The sequence below is a fragment of the Chanodichthys erythropterus genome, chromosome 10 (assembly GCF_024489055.1).
Source record: "Chanodichthys erythropterus isolate Z2021 chromosome 10, ASM2448905v1, whole genome shotgun sequence".
In the NCBI taxonomy this organism is placed as follows: Eukaryota; Metazoa; Chordata; class Actinopteri; order Cypriniformes; family Xenocyprididae; genus Chanodichthys; species Chanodichthys erythropterus.
Window position 1 is genome coordinate 35476776 of NC_090230.1, and position 20252 is coordinate 35497027.

Genomic DNA, 20252 nt, shown 5'->3' on the forward strand with positions numbered 1-20252 from the left:
ACAAAGTGTCTTGTAAATAAATGCTGTTTTTCATATTCAAATTCTCTCAATCTTTCTTGACAATTAAAACACACAGTCCATAATTATTATGAATAAAGGAATAGTTCACCCAAAAATGAAAATTATCCCATAATTTAGTGACTCTCAAGTCATCCTAGGTGCGTATATATTAAATAATATCCAGGCTCTTCCCAGGTTTGTAATGGCATTGAATCTAAATCTTTATGAATTTAAAGCTTTATAAACTTTAAATCACTGGCTTCTGGCAATGGCCATACGCGCGCTCACGAAAGAGTGACATCTGACCCACTAAGGTGAAAAACCACGTCTTTTGCAAAAACCACGTGACTCTTGTGAATGCATGTAAGGCCGTTGCCAGAAGCCAGTGATTATAGTTTAGTGTTTTAAATATGGATATTTTTCTTACAAAAATGCATCGCTTTGCTTCAGAAAGCATTTATTAACCCACTGGAGTCGTACGGATTACTTTTATGATGGATTAATGCACTTTTTGGAGCTTAAATTCAGGCACTATTCAATGCCATTACAAAGCAGGGAAGAGCCAGGATATTTTTTAATACAACTCTGTGTTCGTCTGAAAGAAGAAAGTCATATACACCTAGGATGGCTTGAAGGTGTGTAAATTATGGGATCATTTTTGGGTGAACTATTCCTTTAAATCAGGCACATGATGTCCACAAGTCTCAGGCAGTTTCATCACGAGAATCTTTAACAGCAAGTAAATGGTCTTGGAACAGTCACTTTTGTGTTTAAAAGCATCCATGGCAGACAGTGAATCACTGGTGAAGACCCCATGACTGCAGAAATGATTGGTTAAATGTCCAATTCTGGATTTCCCCCCAACAGCTGTGGATCAAAACACCACCACCTTGTCTTTTTTGGGTTGCACTTTCTTCACAGGCACATGTACGTCCTCGTGGTCAGCGCTGATTCGATTGGACAGCCGGCCAAGAGTGATGGAATTGGCTGCAAAAAAGAATTTTGAGCTAAATGCATGTTTCCATTGATACAAACACTCCAGTGGATGTGTCCACAATGTGACTCACTTGAGCTCTGGTGTTCAGGACAATCTTTCTGAAAGTGTTCCACTGAGCCACAAACACGACAGCAACCGCCTACAGGAACAAAACACCACAAGAACAAACCTGAGTGTTAGCAGTCGTAGATATTTAAAGCTTAATTCTGACATTAGAAAAATCTAATCTTTTGAAATAGAACAGATTATTGAAGATTATTTTTTCTCTTCTTTTTTTTTTTTGAGATAGAAAATGAACACCTCAGTTTATTCAATAGGTCTTTATTGAGCAAAAATATGCAATTTGGTGCAGATGTTATTTATGACCAAAAAGTAAGATGAAATTCTGAAAGTTTGTAACGTCAAAGAGAGATATGTATAACAGTATAGCAGACTACTTGCATAAAATGCATATAAAATATCAGTTGTCACTTTATCTCCCAATAATATATTTAAATGCTTAGTTTTATGATCAAACTCTGTAGTTTTTATTATAAAGAAAAACAATGAAATTATGATTGACAGATGAACAAATAAACATTCATCAAAAGCCTGATATTTGATAATCACAACATGATTTTTTTTTTTAAATAAATAAATAAAGTAAACCTAAGTTGCTTCAGTCCAGTAAGTGTTCATCTTGAAATATTACCAAGATATAAAAGTTTATATATATATATATATATAATAATAATAAAATAAAATAAAAAGTAAACTATTAATCAGAAGACAGAATATTGAGTATAAAGTGTGCATATCAAATACATTAGGCTTTATGGGGTTAAACGGGTAAATCACTGACCTGCAGCATACAGTCCTTTTGGGTTGTCAGGACAGGCTTTGGACAGATGACCAGTCTGACCACAGATAAAACACTTAGCGTATGGGTAATTACCTAGAAAACAGCAACATTAATATGATAAATCATAGCAGGTTTGATATTTTCATACATTTTAGTTGTCCACACTTCTCAATCATCACGTACCCATGGCAGGATCCACTTTAGCGCGACATCTCTGGATCTCATGTTCAGTGGAACCACAGCGATAGCAAATACCGCGGCCCATCTCTTCATCGTTATCTGCTTCTGGGCAATCGGCGAGCCCGTGACCAGGCTTCCTGCAGTTGAAGCAAATCTAGATCGAAAAAGTGAGCATATGTTTGAAAGTTTTTTCTGCCACAGAATAAGATGGTAATTACGATTTTATCTCACAACTCTAACTTTTATTCCTCAGAATTCTGAGTTTACACGTTGCAATTTTTACTTTTTTTCCCCCTCTGAATTTTGAGTTTACATCTTGCAATTCTGACAACTCTGTTTTTTTGTTTGTTTGTTTCTGACACAAAATTAAAACAAAAAATAAAAGTAACTGCAACTTTTTAACTCACAATTTTAAAGAAAAAAGTCTGAATTGTGAAATATAAACCCGGAATTGGGAAAAAAAAAAAAAATCTCTATGGTGGCCACTAATTAATTTGTTCCTACTAATTCGTCAACATATTTCACTAATTTGTTCCCTTGTTTTAAGTAAATCGTGCTCATGACATTATTAATTCCCTTGTTTTACTAAATTGTGGCCATGTTGTAATTATTAATTACCTTGTATTAGTTCAATCAAAATGAGGGAATGAATTGGTACAACCACGATTTACCAAATGGAGGGAAGGAATCCATAAGTCATGGACCCAATTCTTAATTTGTGGCCACAAATTAACTAAAACGAGGGAACGATTTAGTAAAACTAGAGAGAGAATTCTTAATTCATGGCCACGATATACACATACTTGTCCACGTCATGTGCTCAGATATAAACTCAGAATTGTGAGGAAAAAAATAACCATTTTTTGTTTTTTTAAATTCCTTGGTGGAAACAAGCTTCCTTACATACAGGTCAGCTCCAGAATTATTTGTACTCTTGATAAATATGAGCAAAGGTGGCTGTGATAAATAACTCTGCATTTTTTATCCTTTTGATCTTTCAAAAAACAAAAACACAAAATTCTAACCTTTCACTGAAGTAAAAATTGAAAGTGGAGGGAAACTCACATTATGAAATGTTTCCTCCAATGCATGTTGGCCACAATAATAAGCACCCCTAGAAATTCATATGAGTAAAATATCTCTGAAGTATATTCCCAATAAATATTCATATTTACATTAACACACCAGGGTGATCATGAACATGAAATTGTACAACCATGAGGAAACACAAAGGCCAAATTCCCATAATCATTCATCACAATGAGTAAAACCAAAGAATATAGTTCTGATGTGCAGCAAAAGATTGTTGAGCTTCACAATATAGAAAATTGCTATAATAAAGCTAATGCATTGAAAATCCCCATTTCCACTATCAGGGCAATAATTAAAAAGTTTCAATCAACTAAAGATGTTACAAATCTGCCTGGAAGAGGACACGTGTCTAAATCACCCTAATGTGCAGTGAGGAAAGTTTGAGTGGCTAAAGACTCTTCCAGGATCACAGCTGGAGAATTGCAGAGATTAGTTGAGTCTTGAGTCTCAGAAAGCCTAAAAAAAACAAAAACAAATAGCACCTACATCCCCACAAGTTGTTCGGGAGGGTTTCAAGAAAAATCCTCTGCTCTCATCCAGAAACAATCTCCAGCATATTCAAGCGGTCAGACACGACTGAAACTTCAAATGGGACAAGCTTCTATGGTCAGATGAAACTTTAAAAAAAAAAAAGAGCTTTTTGGCAGCAAACCCACCAGATGGGTTTGGTGCACACATGGATAAAAAGTACCCCATGTCCACGGTTAAATATACTACTGGATTTTTAATGTTGTGGGTCCATTTTTCTGCTAGAGGTCCTGGACATCTTGTTCAGATACATGGCTTCATGGATTCTATGAAATACCAACAGATAAAAATAAAAAAAAAATCTGCTAGAAATCCAATAATGGGCTGTGGTTGGATCTTCTATCAGGACAATGATCCAAAACAAACATCAAAACCAACACAAAAATGTGTCATTGAGCACAAAATGAAGCTTCTGCCATGACCATCCCAGTTCCCTGACCTGAACCCTAAAGAAAATGAGTGGAGTGAACTGAAGAGAAGAAGCACCAACATGGAGCTGGAATCTGAAGGATCTGGAGGGATTCTGCATGAAGGAATGGTCTCTGATCTCTTGTCAGGTGTTCTCAAAACTTATCAGGCATTATAGGTGAAGACTCTGAGCGGTTATCTTGGGAAAAGGATGTTGCAATAATTGGGTGCCAATAACTGTGGCCAATGTGAACTAGAGAAAGAAACATTTCATAATGTGATTCCCCCCCAGTTTCCATTGTTTTACTTCAGTGATAGGTTAGAATTTTGTGAATGTTTTGAATGAAAGACCAAAAGGATAAACAATGCAGATTTATTATATTTATCAAGGGTGCCAATATTTCTGCAGTAGACTGTACGTGGTTATTTTATATAAAGACTCATCTACAATCATTTTGCATGCATTCAAATCCTCACCATATTATTCTTTTTAACGTTTTGCCTCTTTATCCGTCTGTTCTCTCGTCGTTGGTCTTTCTTCAGTGCCGTTGCCACTTCTTCTCTCAGGTCCCGGTCCGCAGGTGTCCTTTTCTGCAGCGTCTGACCAGTCTGTTTTAAATACTCCATAAATCCATTCACGTCGTCACTGTCATGCTCTCGTTTCTCCTTTTTTGGGTTGGGTTTCCTTACGCCTGCTCCTCGCTGGATGTGTCGGTCACCGCGGCTTGTTCCTGATTCTCCAGCATTCCCATTTGCCTTTAGCTGCTTCCATGGTGTGGCATCTGCTGCTTTGTTTTTATGGACATTGTTTGCTCGGGCCCACCTTGTCATTTTGAGTTCTGTTAGAGTGAGAGAACAGTTTTATGATCAGACACTAACCTTCAGGTTGTGTTCTGGGCATTTTGACGCTGAGGAGATTTTCTTTTAGCCCAAAATGCTACTTATCGTTAAGGAATTGGAGTAAAACTTGCTCACGCAGAGTATAAAAACTTCCCAAAGAAAATATCTGAGATTTTTTTAAGTCATTCTTACCCTTGTGGTGTCCCCGGTCAAAAATGACTAGCCCAGAAAAATTACTTAATCTTGTTATGTCATATTGCCAAATGAATAAACTTCAGTGAACTTACTCACTTACAAACTGCGGTGCATAAGCTCAGATCAATGAGGCCTACATCAATTAGTTCAAAAAGAAAATACAAAACCTGTGCTAATTAAAAGAAAACAAGTTGACAAAAAATTGAATCGAGTGTTTGATGATAATATAGCATATATGAGAGATTTACAAGGAATTTAAAAGGCCGGTCATTTTTGACTAGGAACACCAAACGAGGTAAAGGATTTTAAGCACACAAGGGCTAAAGAATATGAAAACAAACATAACCATAGTTTCTGCCAACATAAAACACTCACAGTCACACTCACAACACTAACAAACATTTTCAAAATGCACCTTGGTACTATAGAAATGTATGAAAAGTGCTTTGAAATTCCATGGTTAAAACGGTAAATATTCAGTCATAACATAAAAATTATAATAACATAAAGATAATTAAATCTTAAAACCGAAACGATCTATTATGATTTTACACTAACAATAACTGTAATTACTAAGGTACTTTGTCAGAAACTATTGTTACCATGGTTAAATTTTACATATATATATATATATATATATATATATATATATATATATATATATAAATATATATATATATATATATATATATATATATATATAACGTTATATATAAGGGATATTAGAGATTCAGATGCCTCACAGAATAGCGTAAATATCATAACGAATAATCATAATCAAGGAAACTAGTAGTTACAGTAAAATATGAATACTGCATATTCCGGCAGATAAAGCATTATAAAACATTCATAGGTGGTGTAAATATATGTATATGTCTATCTCTCGTAACAAAAATAAATAAAAAGAATATATTAATTGTACACGCTCACCGTAAAATATGATTTTCAGCTGTCAACAACAAAACACCGCTCACGTGTATATTATTACTGTGTCCCACCAATAAAGGCATCCGGAATGAAACTACAATGTGAGCGGTATTGGTTCCGCCAGAGTGAACGGGCGTCACCGAAGTTCATTGAATTAATTGTCAATCAAGAGCCTCAGGTGGCTGAAAAATTAGCAAATCCAGGACGTGTTTGAAAAGACACTTTTGCCTAGTCGTTTCATACAATATTACTCTCTGTCTACAAGCTGTCCGCAGCTTTTTTAAATGATGTGGTTCATTTTGCTGGTTGTGTGTTTTTATGAAGGTACATTAATTCCACCAATAACATAAATCTTTCAATTTACGTTCATGGTTATTGCATATAGGTTGATATAAAGCTGTTTTTGTGTTTATAAGTGCAGGGAGGTCCTGTAGGTACACTGAAGGTCTCTGACATACAGCATGATGAAGGTAAAACGTTCTTCTTTTTTAATAAATAAAAGCTTGAACTAAAAATGTATATGACATAATATATTTTATCCACAGGACATGTTAACTCATTGAAGAGTGGACAACCTCATCTGAGAATACCAAGTGAAATAGCGCTGGGTAAACAGCATGCATGACCCATAAGAACTTTTAGTCCATGTTTGTATATATGTGTGTATAATCAATGTCTTTAACAGATTTTGAGGAAGACTACGCTGTACAGGAGGGGGATCTCTTACTACCTGTAAGCCCAAACTATACCTTTTTTATATTCAATGTTGTTCTCTATACAGGACACTAGGACTAGTATTTATTTAAAGGGATAGTTCACCCAAAAATGACATTTCTGTCATCATTTACTCACCCTCAAGTTGTTCCAAACCTGTATGAGTTTCTTTCTTCTGCTGAACGTAAAAGAAAATATTCTGAAGATAGTTTGTGACCAGGCTACTTTGGAGCACCATTGACTTTCAGGTGGTAGTCAGTGGTGCCCCAGAACTGCTCAATTTCCCATATTCTTCAAAATATCTTCCTTTGTGTTCAGCACAACAAAGAAATGTATGTAGGTTTGGAACAACTTGAGGGTGAGTAAAGGATGATAGAATTTTCATTTTTGAGTGAACTATCCCTTTAATGCAACACACTACAGGTAAAACAAGTAACACACATACACAAGTAAAGATTTTGAGATTTTGGTATATCTTGCATTGATGGCATGTCTTCTTTCAAATTCAAACTAAGCATGCATAATACACATTTAAGTGTTTATTGCACTTTATCTAGTTGTGTCTGTAGGTTGCATAAAGAGAGTTTTAAAGGGTTTTTTTTTAAAAAAGCTAGAAATCTCCACTTTGGCAGCATGGACATACATCAAACTTGTTTTATTCCAGTATAAAACTTTTTGAATGGTGTGAAAATGTGTTTTTGTTTTGTTTTTTTTTTGGCTGTGGACAGTATTTTACTGATTTATGGTGTGATAAGAGATCTTGGCTCCAATGCTCAAGTTTCTATTCTGAAACTGTATGTGAATTAGTTTAGTGCTCATTTGCATATTTAACCTAACATTTCAGAAAACTTATTATACAAAAAAATTGTCTTAATGTACAGTGTTAAATCAACAGGGGTAAAGTATGGTGATTATCTATTAGTTACCTGTGGTATCTTGCCTTAAAACACATGTGACAACCTGCCCTGACCTGATATTTGTGTAAAACACCCCTGTCCTGACAACACTGTTCAGACTTTGTCTTTTCTTTAGAGTGACAGGAACGCAGTTGAGCAACTGTGGCCTGGGGTGGATGGACATTTATCAGTCCCTTATGAAATTGATTCTGCTATTGGTGAGTTTTCTTCATGTTTGATATGTTTTCTGCAAAATATTATACCTTCGTACCCTAATACCATCATAGCCACTGGTAGTATAACTTCAGTGATTAGATCTAAACTCGGCAAAAAGAAGAAAGGTCCCTTTTTCAAGATTCTGTATTCACTACCATTATATTTATACTAAAATATATATATATATATATATATATATATATATAAGTATAAATATAGCCATTCTAGGAGTATATGATCTTCTTCCGGACAAACAGAGGTGTGTGTGTGTGTGTGTGTGTGTGTGTGTGTGTGTCATCATAGCCACATATATAACTCTGTTTGTCTGGAAGATCATATACTCCTAGAATGGCTTGAGGGTGAGTAAATCATGGGGTAATTTTACCCCATATTAAGCTACTTTTGATATTGACCCAAGCACTGTTCGGTGACTTACTCCATTTCTGTTCATCAAATGTTTGTGAAATATTTTCCGTTTGTCTCAGTTGCTGAATCTTTTTACATTTGTACTAATATTTACAAGATAAGAAATTTGTAGGAATAATGTTTATTTTCTGTGTATGTTTGTGGTTTATGGCCTTCAGAGGGCAGGACTGAAGACATTCTTAAAGCCTTAAATATGATCTCTGAGAAGACCTGCATCCACTTTCTTCCACATACTAATGAAACTGACTATTTGCACTTTGAGTACGGCAAAGGGTGAGTCACAGATTTTAGTTTCCCCCCCAAAAAACAGCATTTATAGGGACATTTACTCATTGTCTTTGTCAGGATGTTTCAGCACTAGATTTTTTCATCTAGTGCCATCACTGAACATTTAATCTGAAGCAAATAAATGGCTAGTTTGCTGTTCCCTAAAGGTGTGCATCTTACGTCGGCTGTATGGGGGGTGAGCAGCCACTTCTGGTTGGGCCGCTCTGTAAGGTTGGGAACATCTGCCATGAGATCCTTCATTCCCTCGGCTTACACCATGAGCATTCCCGCTTTGACCGTGATGATCATATCACTATAGTTTTTGAGAACATTGCGTCTGGTATGCATAATATTACTTTCACTTAACATTTCACTGTTATCCGAAAAATCCTGAAGGATTTCTAATGGAATTCCTTTCATAATATGGAATTCTGACGGGGTCAAAGTACCAAGTAGAATCCTCTAAAATGATATTCTACTAGATAAACTAATAGGAATTTTCGATTACCAGTACCCTTTTTTTATTTTAAGAATGTTTCTTTTTGATCCAAATTCCAATTTGGTTCCAAATTACTTTAATTCCATTAGCAATCTTTTTCATAGTTTTCTCTCACTTTTTGTTTTATTTATTATATAAAGTTACATTTTAATAGCGGTATGTAATAATAATAATAAATATATATTAATATAATATATATATAATATATATATATATAAAAAAAAAAATATATCTCTTGAACCGATCAGGAATAACATTATGACCACTGACAGGTGAAGTGAATAATACTGACTCTTCATCATGGCACCTGTTAGTGGGTAGGATAAATTAGGCAGCAAGTGAACAAGGGCCAAATTGTGTTGGCTAGATGACTGGGTCAGAGCATCTCAAACCGCAGCTCTTGTGGGATGTTCCCGGTCAGTCGTCAGTATCTATTAAAAGTGGTCCAAGTAAGGAACAGTGGTGAACCGGCGACAGGGTCATGGGTGGCCGAAACTCAGTGACACACGTGGCACCGTGTGGTCTGATCCAACAGACGAGCTACTGTAGCTCAAATTGCTCAAGAAGTTAATGCTGGTTCTGATAGAAAGGTGTCAGAATGCACAGTTTCATTTTGTTGTGTATAGCTGCAGATCAGTCAGGGTGCCCATGCTGACCCCTGTCCCCCGCCGAAAGAGCAAACCGTGGACACGTGAGCATCAGAACTGGACCATGGAGCAATGGAAGAAGGTGGCCTGGTCTAATGAATCATGTTTTCTTTTACATCACGTGGATGGGCGAGTGCGTGTGCGTTACTTACCTGGGGAACACATGATGCCAGGATGCACTATGGGAAGAAGGCAAGCCAGCAGAGGCAGTGTGATGCTTTGGGCAATGTTCTGCTGGGAAACCTTGGGTCCTGCCATCCATGTGGATGTTACTTTGACACGCACCACCTACCTAAGCATTGTTGCAGACCATGTACACTCTTTCATGGAAACGGTATTTCCTGGTGGCTTTGGCCTCTTTCAGCAGGATAATGCTCCTGCCACAAAGCAAAAATGGTTCAGGAATTGTTTGAGGAGTACAACAACAAGTTTGAGGTGTTGACTTGGCCTCAATTCCCCAGATCTCAATCCAATTGAGCATCTGTGGGATGTGCTGAACAAACAAGTGCGATCCATGGAGGCTCCACCTTGCAACGTACAGGACTTAAAGGATCTGCTGCTAACATCTTGGTGCAGATACCACAGCACACCTTCAGGGGTCTAGTGGAGTCCATGCCTCGACGGGTCAGGGCTGTTTTGGCAGCAAAAGGGGGACCAACACAATATTAGGAAGGTGGTCATAATGTTATGCCATAATTTCTTAGTTTCAAAGTTAATTGAAATTTAAAATGATGTATGTTCTGGTAAAGTAATTAACAAATCAGTTGGTCATCATTGGTTGTACTGACTGCTTTTTAATTTACAGGGAAAGAGGACAATTTTATGAAGAAGGAAGGGAACACTCTCGGTCTGAAGTATGACCTGGAATCGATCTTGCATTATGGAAAGTATGTGTTCCAGTCGAAACGTAACCCTGATAGTTTGACTAAGTGTGTAAAATCATATGTATGATGTCAAACATTTCACTAGTATTCTGTTTTGCAGCAAATATTTCTCTGGCAATGGAAAACCTACAATTCTGCCCAAAGAGAGCGGGGTAAAGATCGGCCAGAGGGCTTACTTGAGTGACCTGGATGTGCAAAAGCTCCGGAAGCTGTACCACTGTGGTATGTCTTAATATGTGCTTTTACCATATGCCCAGAAATATATGGATAAGGATTGCAATATGATTGAGGAAACGTATTGTATGTTGGTATGATGTGATCAATCTTATAGCAGTAGCTATAAAAGCATGAAATTGGTTATTTGTTTTTATTTTTTCCTTGTCATTGTACCATGTTTTTGACATTTGAGAGTTGGAGCTGCTCTTCCTGAATTAATTGGCTTTCTTCGTTTCAGATTATAAAGAAAAGGAGCAAGCAGCATCATGATGCACCCAACTGCTCTGTTTGACTGTCTTGAATGGTTTCTTTATCACAGGACTTCTGATTCTAAGAGGATAAATAAAGGTTTGAAAATCAAAATACGGATGGCTTATTGTGAATTTATGGCAATTTTATTGCCGTCTTATTTAAAATGAATTAATTGACGGGTCCCGTCCACAATTCTAGCTCTTAATGTCATTTTTAAGTTTTGTCCAGTAGGTGGTAGTCACTGTTCACTGCTTTTCTATTTTAGTAGGAGAGTAAAGTGAAGTGTTGTCAAAAAAGTATGAGGTACAGATATACACACCATTTCATTTACGCCAATTCTATAGAATATTGCTGTTTTTCTTTTGGGATCTTAATTGAATTTGAGTTACTTTCACCAGCATACTAATTACAATCCCCTTTCAGTTCATCTGATATCGTCTTCTTGTGTTGTAAAATCTTCCGTAAATTGTGTTCTTCGTCACCTTTAATGACGGACTGGTAAATACTAGAAAGGTTGCAGTTTTTCAGCGTCTTCTCCGCTTCGTTTCCATTGTTTTTCTTTGTAAATATCACCGTGATGTTGACTTTGATCGTTGCACTCGCGCTGTTTGCGGCTTCTCGCGCGTTTTTAGAAAGCTTATCAAATTGAAAAGTTAAATTAAAGTTATCTTTGTCTTTGCGGTTTCACTTAACGTCATTCTGACGTGACGTCATGACGAGGGTATCAGCCTGACGTCACGGCGGGGGAAGCTCAGTTATAAACTCGTCAGTTCATTCTGGTGACCGATGCGCAAAGCTCTATGAAACGTCTAGAAAAGAAATTGAGAAATGAAAAGGACTTTTGTTTTTATTCAGTTGATACTGAGAAAGTCTATTTTAAAATATTAAAAACAATTATTTAAAGTCTTAAAGACTGGAGCTTTCCTTCGTGGATTTTTCTCTGACATGGAAATGTTTATGCAAAGATAATTTCTCTATAATCGTTGGTATTTGAGGAACTGTAGTTTTGGTTCGGCTGGTGCGCGTGTTTGGAGATGGTGAGCCTTTTCACTCATCGAGAGGCTTTCAGAGCTCTTCAGACAATCATAACTCCACGGAACTATTATGTTTGAATTAGTTTTATATTTCTTCATTTTCAGTCCCTTAGCTTTTGCTGCCTGAAAATGTGTATTTTGTTTTGACGCGCTAGTGTCCGTGCGCGTCTCCAAGCGCGTATTTCTTCCAAGTGCGCGCTGCCGTATTTTTGGACAAGAATCTGATCAGTACACGAGACTTTCGTGTAATTTGAGTGACTTACCGTGTCTAAAAGATGTTTGGCATAAGCTGTGGTAAGTTAATGCCGCATTGTTTTTATTAATAATGACAGTTATATATGTTTTGCGTTACTTTAATAATTTTTGCCTCTGCAAAAAGAGTAATTTTGCTGATTTTTGAAGTGAACGGACTGCACGACCCTCTTTTAATGCAAATGCAGTATTTTGATTAGGTTTTGTTTTTGTTTTTTTTTTCTCTCGAGATTTGCCAAAGGAAGTACCTGGAGGATGTCATTCTTTGCTATAAAGACACCTTTCACTTTCAACAATTTTCTAAAGAAAAGAACGTTTTTACGCTAGGATACAAATCTACATCAAAGACTACTTTGCACTTCACTGTCTAGCCTTAGAACTTAAATATGACCCTTCAAAGCACCAGTAGCCCAGGAGGAGAAAATCTCAGTACATGCAATTCTTATTCCCCTGAAGTCACAGCTGTGTTTGCCACTGCAATGACTCTCATCATGCTCTTCACCATCTTTGGGAACATCCTGGTGATCATAGCTGTCCTGACGTGCCGCTCTTTGCGAGGACCTCAGAACCTTTTCTTGGTGTCTCTAGCTGCTGCAGACATCCTGGTGGCCACCTTGATCATCCCGTTCTCCCTGGCCAATGAGCTGATGGGCTACTGGTACTTTGAATCGGTTTGGTGTGAGATCATCTTGGCACTGGATGTGCTCGTCTGCACATCTTCCATCATACATCTGTGCGCCATCAGCCTGGATCGCTACCTGTCCATCTCCCGGCCGGTGCAGTACGCCACCCTGCGCACCCCTTGCAGGATCAAGGGCGCCATCGTGGTGGTGTGGCTCATTTCTGCCATCATCTCTTTCCCTCCACTGGTCTCCATGAATAAGACCCCGGAGCAGGAGAATGGGTGTGGCCCACAGTGCCAACTCAACAACACAGTATGGTACGTCCTGTACTCCTCCATCGGGTCTTTCTTCGCCCCGTGCCTCATCATGATCCTGGTGTATGTTCGCATCTATCAGATTGCCAAGAAGCATACTCGATATCCTCCAGGAGAGCCAAGAAAAGACGGTGCAGGCAGCGTCACGTCGGGAAGGGGGGTGCAGAGTGGCAAAAACCAGGGAGGTGTTGACTCTGCGAATGTTCCCAATCAGGCTGCTTCCAGATCAGAAGCCGTAAACCAGCCTCGGGCTCCAGTAGAACGTCGGCAGCGGATGAAACGCTCAAAGAGGTGCAAGGGCAACAAAGAGGACAGCTCAAGCTCTGGCTCTGATGTCGAGGTAGTAGGGGGACATACTGCCAATGGGACAACCTCCAATGTGGGGGCGCTGGAGCGCGGACACCAGACTTCCTCACTGACCCAGCCTCGCCAGAATGTCCTCGCTACGTCTAAGGGCAGCCAGCTGGCCTCTTCCAACGTGAAACTAGCGGGAACTCCGAACACCAAGAGGAAAGCCATGATCATCCGCGAGAAGCGTTTCACCTTCGTCCTCGCGGTCGTCATTGGGGTTTTTGTCGTCTGCTGGTTCCCATTCTTCTTCACCTACAGCTTGGAGGCCATTTGTGGAGAGGCTTGTAAAGTGCCAAGACCACTTTTTAAGTTCTTCTTCTGGATCGGTTACTGCAACAGTGCCCTGAACCCGCTCATCTACACCATCTTTAACCGGGACTTCCGTAAAGCCTTCAAACAGATTCTGTGTAAAAAGTGTAAGGACTGTACTTTCTGAAATCAAACGCTCCTGAAGAGCGGTTTTATATTGTAAAGTGTTACTCTTTCCTCTAAAGGTGAAGACACAACAACTGTCTGAGTCGTCATTTCATCCTAACTCTTTCACGTTAGGTTTATAGCAATGTGACATCAAAATAATGAAAATTTAATGGTGTTTCTGGCCAAATTCTGTTTTCTGGATTTATTCTAGTACTTTATATTTTTCTATTTTTTCCCCCCTATTTTACCTAAAAATTGATTTTAAAAAGTAAGAAATGCTTTTATTTGTGCAATAAAAAAATAAACAGTATATAAATTAAGTTATAAGAATGAAAGTAGGCCTATATCTGACATTTTATTGAACTACCATGGTCTCTTTTAAAAGCTCTAAATTCTGTCTTTATAATGTCTTTGGATGGAAGGGTTTTGGAAAAAGCATATATGTTATTTTATTGTCCTTTTATTATGTCAAAATATCTCAAAGCACAAATGCTGGCCCTCTAACAATGATTTTATATTTAAAGGCACAACATGTAAGATTTTCTGATCCAAAAACCATTCGAACAATCAGAATGTACGTACATTATCCCAAATGCTTCCAAGAATGTTTAAATCCAGAGAAATAAGCAATTTTAACCAGGTCACTGATCATGTCCGTGCATCTCCTATCAATGACATCATACCCGCTGTTACTCTCGATTTCCGGTTATTTTATTTGGTAGAAACCATGGAAACAGCAAAGATGCTTTAATATGTGTTTTATTCAGTGGTGGACAGTAACTAAGTATTTTTACTTCGTTACAGTACTTAAGTACATTTTTCAAGTATCTGTACTTTACTTCAGTATTTTTTATTTTTAGCAACTTTTACTTTTACTTCACTACATTCCAAAGCATAAGATCGTACTTTTTACTCCACTACATTTCATAAAACATGTCGTTACTCATTATTTTAAATGGAAGAAATTATCACATGCTCAGAGACGTTTCGTGCACGAACTGATTCTTTTCAATCATCCTGTTAAATAGGTTCACAAATCACATCAACAATTCATTCGCGAATTGGACTGATCGTATTGCAGCTGTTATCGAGTCAACAAGTTACTGATTCAATGATCCGTTCAAAGCGACTCTCCAGTAAATGAATTTACAAATCTGAAAATTAGCCAAGAACTGGGGGATCCTCTGAGTGCGTACATGTCTGATGGTGAAAAGTCAGCCTACTAATGTTGAATTTTAGGATTAATTATTGTAACTGAAAATCATATTTGGGTCACAACTTTCAGTTGTTTTTGAACTAAATCTGCTGTAAAGGGCGATCTGTTTAAACCCACTGACAAGTCCACATCAATGTGTCTACAGATCGCGATCTCGATTCAAACAGATCAAATCACATTTTAAAACTAACTTGGTGCTTCAAATAACGGTTGTGTCAGTTACATCGTTATGGCATTAGGAGGCGACAAGTGACTGTTAAAATGTATTTGACAATGAATGATTCATTCAAAAGATTTGTTCAAAAACATTGTTTAATCCACTAATGATAAAAGTGAAGTAGTTATGAGTGAGTCATTGAATCATTCATTCAAACCCATTTTTTAAATAATTAAATTGTCTGCAGCAATTAATATTTTGTCCTCTAGTAAATAATTATAGGCTATTTTGTTTAATTGTCTATTCAGAATCGTGGGAGAAGCATGATTTCTATTTGAAACAAACAAACAACAACAAAAAAGAAACAAAAAGAAACCTTTATTCTCATTTTATCCAGAATCGTGCAACTCTAACACAAATAACACATGCACATTCATCTTCCCCCTTGCTGCAATTTTTTAAAATGTTACGTATTTAGCCATATGTATCTTTGACAATTCATAATCATTCATAATTATTTTGAGCAATAGGATTATATAAAATATATAATATAATATTAAATTAAATTATATAAGTGGCCTATATAAAATTACAAAATAAACATTCATCAATTACTTTTTTACTTAAGTACATTAAAAATCAAGTACTTTTGTACTTTCACTCAAGTTAAATTGAAAACGAGTACTAAATACTTTCACTTGAGTAATATTTTATTATACGTATCTGTACTTTTACTCAAGTACTTGATTTGTGTACTTCGTCCACCACTGGTTTTATTAGACAGGTGAACAATTGTTTGGATACATTCATAGACAGAAAACTAATCATTGTTATATAGCTCAACACAGTAAGTCTTATTGTTTAAATCTTGTTTTCTTGATTTACTGCAAGTACCATGTTTTACCATGCCTAATATCGATGTAGTTTACTGCAGTGTGCATTAAGTGTCTCATAGTAGCTGCTGAGTGAAGGCACAGAGTAGCACTCTAACAACAAATGTATCTAATATGATAAACAGCACTGCTTTAAAAAGCTCCACTGCTCTCGAGCCATGTATCGTGCACTTCTAGCAATCGCTCCAGCAGCCTCGTTTCTGAAACAGTAACGTAAAAAATCTCATCCATGAACATGATTTCTGCCCAAGTCCCGTCCCGATACTTTTCCACCGGCTGTAGATGTGAAGACAACACATCCCATGATTCCGCAAAATCAAAGAGTCATCAAACTATGCCACGCAACCTCTAGTGGCGAAAAATTACATATTGTGCCTTTTTAAAGGGTTAGTTCACCCAAAAGTGAAAATTATTTAATTTATTACTCGCCCTCATGTCGTTCTACACCCGTAAAACCTTAATTCATCTTCGGAACACAAATTAAGATATTTTTGATGAAATGTGATGGCTCATTGAGGCCTCCATTGCCAGCAATGTCACTGAACCTCTCAAGATCCAGAAAGCTACTAAAAACATATTTGAAACAGTTAATGTGAGTACAGTGGTTCAACCTTAATATTATAAAGCGATGAGAATACTTTTTGTGCACCAAAAAAAAAAACCTTTTCAACAATATGTAGTGAAGGGCGATTTCAAAACACTGCTTCAAAGACTGATGAATCTTTTGTTTTGAATCAGTGGTTCAGAGCGCCAAAGTCACGTGATTTCAGTAAACAAGGCTTCGTTTATGCGATCCGAACCACTGATTCGAAACAAAAGATTCATAAAGCTCCGAAGCAGTGTTTTGAAATCGGCCATCGCTAGATATTGTTGAAAAGTAGTTTTTTGGCGCACAAAAAGTATTCTTGTCGCTTCATAATATTAAGGTTGAACTCGCATGAACGGTTTTAAATGTTTTTAGTACCTTTTTCGGATCTTGAGATGTTCAGTGACATTGTTAGCAATAGAGGCCTCACTAAGCCATCGGATTTCATAAAAAATATCTTAATCTGTGTGTTCCGAAGATGAACAAAGGTCTTACGGGTGTAGAATGACATGAGGGTGAGAAATAAATGGAATTATTTTCATATTTGGGTGAACTAACCCTTTAAGCAAAATATAACTTCTTGCTTCTTTTGATTTTGTGGTGAAATATTAACTTTTTATTTATTTTTTTTGACTGGTTTTGAAATTCATTCCTAAGGATAAATACATTTTTGAGAATTGAACAGTGGCTTCCTATCTATCCAGACATTTAAATAACTTCTATTTACTGTTCTCTTGAGAATTTACTGACTGCAGTTCCTTATCCTGAACCGAGCAGATATATCAGCATCAGCACGCATTCCATTCGTTTTTGCATTTTATCAGCTGAGGTGCCACATCACACATGAGGAACTCACACGATGGTCGGTGTCTCTTTCTGGAAACTCTCTGGCCTCCAGGCTGTTTGTTGTGACCTTTCCAGTTTACTTCCAAAGACAATGCAGCTCTTTCTTGGAGACACCTCTGGCTCCACTGGATATGAGGAGATTTCAGAGCACTTCACCTCTTTGGGAAAGTGCCAGAGCTCTTAAAACCCAAGAGAGGCTTCATTCTCTGGGGTGAGAGGAAAATAAAGCAAATGCATAGCAAAATCTTAATCTATCTTTAAAATTGAATATGTTTAGATCAAAAGCATGATGTTTTGGTTGTTGTCAGATTTGAACTAATGAATGACATGGATTTCCTTGGATTTCCAAGAAGAGTCGTCTTGGTTTCTGTTTTTGCTTAATTTGATGGATTCTGATTGAAAGTAATGGACATTGTGTCTGCAGTCGGATGCTCTGGGCTATCAGATCCCAGTCTCCCAGTGTTTTTTGTGTAAAGAAAAGAGGGGCAATTATGTAAATGAATTGTGCACTGATTAGTGCACCGATTAATGCATCCTAATAATACTTTTATTATTTTTGTGCTGTTATTAGATGGCTTGTGTGCTTTCATTTAGCTTCTAAATGATATCAGTGAGTGTGTGTGTGTCTGAGAGTGCAGAGAAGTGGAGCTTGGCATGCACCATCACGTCTTTGACAATAAAACTGCTTCTCCAAATTTGGTTCCATTAAGCGTCCTGCTGAAATGAGCTGTTGTTGTAACTGTGTTTGTGAAAATAAATTTACATTTGAGTCATCTACATATTTTGCTGAATAATTTTCGCCGACTGGTGTGCAAGTTTGCTAATGTGTCTCTGCAGATTGTTTTCAAAAATTCATGAAATCTGTGTGGGAAGTTTTGCTGGCTGTCTATTGTGTGGCTGGATTGGACTCTGACAGCCAGTGACGTTAGGCAGTGAATCTTTCATCTTTGATTTACATTGTTATTGTTGTCTCTTAGATTTCTTAGAACCATCATTTGTCATAATCCTCTATCACATATATTTTGCTGTGATTTAATAATGCCCACGCACTGGGTGATCATTTTTTTCTTGGCTCATTAATAGATGTGGGACTATCAATTTGAACATATTTAACACATCTATATTTTTTGAAATAGTATTATTGTTCTATTATTTTATATTTTATATTTAGTCCATATTTTAATTTCTAAGTTATATATTATATTAACTGTATTATTAAATATATTAACTTAAAATATTTGACACACACACACACACACACACACACATATATATATATATATATATATATATATATATATATATATATATATGTGTGTGTGTGTATGTCAAATATTTTAAGTTAATATATTTAGTAATATAGTTAATAATATAATGTAAATTAGAATATGGACCCCCTTGCAAATGTGATGTGAAATGAAAATGTGAATAATTTGTTTTTTAAAATAAGAGGGATCATAGAATATGCATGTTATTTTTTATTTAGTACTGTCCTGAGTAAGATTTTTTTTATATATATATTTTGTCAGGATACATCTTTATCCTGTTCAAAAGATTTTTTTGAAGAATATTGGGCAGTTTAACTATTCAGAACAAACAAGAGACTCATGAACAACCACCAAACATAAAAACAGTCGCAGATCATCCAGGTAAACACACACAGTATTAAGAATCAAGGGTTCATAAACTTTTGAAAGGCGGTATTTTAATAAATTCAGCTATTATTTTGTCTTTTGGACTTTATGTAAACATCGTTTATGTAAAATATCTTACTCAGGACAGTACTAAATAAAAAAAATTACATGCATTTTGTATGATCCCTCTTATTTTGTTAAAATTATTCACATTTTCACAGATTCTGCAAGTGGTTCACAAACTTTCAAGCAGCACTGTGTATATATATATATAAAATGTGTATATACAGGTGCTGGTCATATAATTAGAATATCATCAAAAAGTTGATTTATTTCACTAATTCCATTCAAAAAGAGAAAAATTGTATATTATATTCATTCATTACACACAGACTGATATTTCAAATGTTTATTTCTTTTAATTTTGATGATTATAACTGACAACTAAGGAAAATCCCAAATTCAGTATTTCAGAAAATTGTGAAAAGGTTCAATATTGAAGACACCTGGTGCCACACTCTAATCAACTCAAAACACCTGCAAAGGCCTTAAAATGGTCTCTCAGTCTAGTTCTGTAGGCTACACAATCATGGGGAAGTCTGCTGACTTGACAGTTGTCCAAAAGACGACCATTGACACCTTGCACAAGGAGGGCAAGACACAAAAGGTTATTGCAAAAGAGGCTGGCTGTTCACAGAGCTCTGTGTCCAAGCACATTAATAGAGAGGCGAAGGGAAGGAAAAGACGTGGTAGAAAAAAAGTGTACAAGCAATAGGGATAACCGCACCCTGGAGAGGATTGTGAAACAAAACCCATTCAAAAATGTGGAGGAGATTCACAAAGAGTGGACTGCAGCTGGAGTCAGTGCTTCAAGAACCACCACGCACAGACATACTCAAGACAT

General features: G+C 36.7%; 3 protein-coding genes across 3 annotated transcripts; 2 read left to right on the forward strand and 1 right to left on the reverse strand.

Annotated features, from left to right (window-relative positions):
- Positions 1–7: 7 nt before the first annotated feature.
- Positions 8–6121, reverse strand: zcchc9 (zinc finger, CCHC domain containing 9). The gene is made up of 6 exons (XM_067397543.1): positions 6012–6121; positions 4524–4885; positions 2022–2172; positions 1839–1931; positions 1068–1136; positions 8–987 (listed from the first exon to the last, which is right to left on the reverse strand). The coding sequence occupies exons 2-6, from the start codon at positions 4875–4877 to the stop codon at positions 875–877; spliced, it is 780 nt and encodes a 259-aa protein (XP_067253644.1). The 5' UTR covers positions 4878–4885; positions 6012–6121; the 3' UTR covers positions 8–874.
- A 93-nt stretch (positions 6122–6214) lies between these two features.
- LOC137028287 (astacin-like metalloendopeptidase) lies at positions 6215–11043 on the forward strand. Its single transcript, XM_067397062.1, has 10 exons — positions 6215–6332; positions 6425–6478; positions 6554–6616; positions 6694–6740; positions 7755–7836; positions 8419–8533; positions 8695–8867; positions 10479–10560; positions 10658–10779; positions 11012–11043. The coding sequence occupies exons 1-10, from the start codon at positions 6293–6295 to the stop codon at positions 11041–11043; spliced, it is 810 nt and encodes a 269-aa protein (XP_067253163.1). The 5' UTR covers positions 6215–6292.
- Positions 11044–12697: 1654 nt separating this feature from the next.
- On the forward strand, positions 12698–14035 carry LOC137028288 (alpha-2B adrenergic receptor). The gene has a single exon (XM_067397063.1). It carries the CDS (start codon positions 12698–12700, stop codon positions 14033–14035), a length of 1338 nt encoding a protein of 445 aa, XP_067253164.1.
- Positions 14036–20252: the final 6217 nt, after the last annotated feature.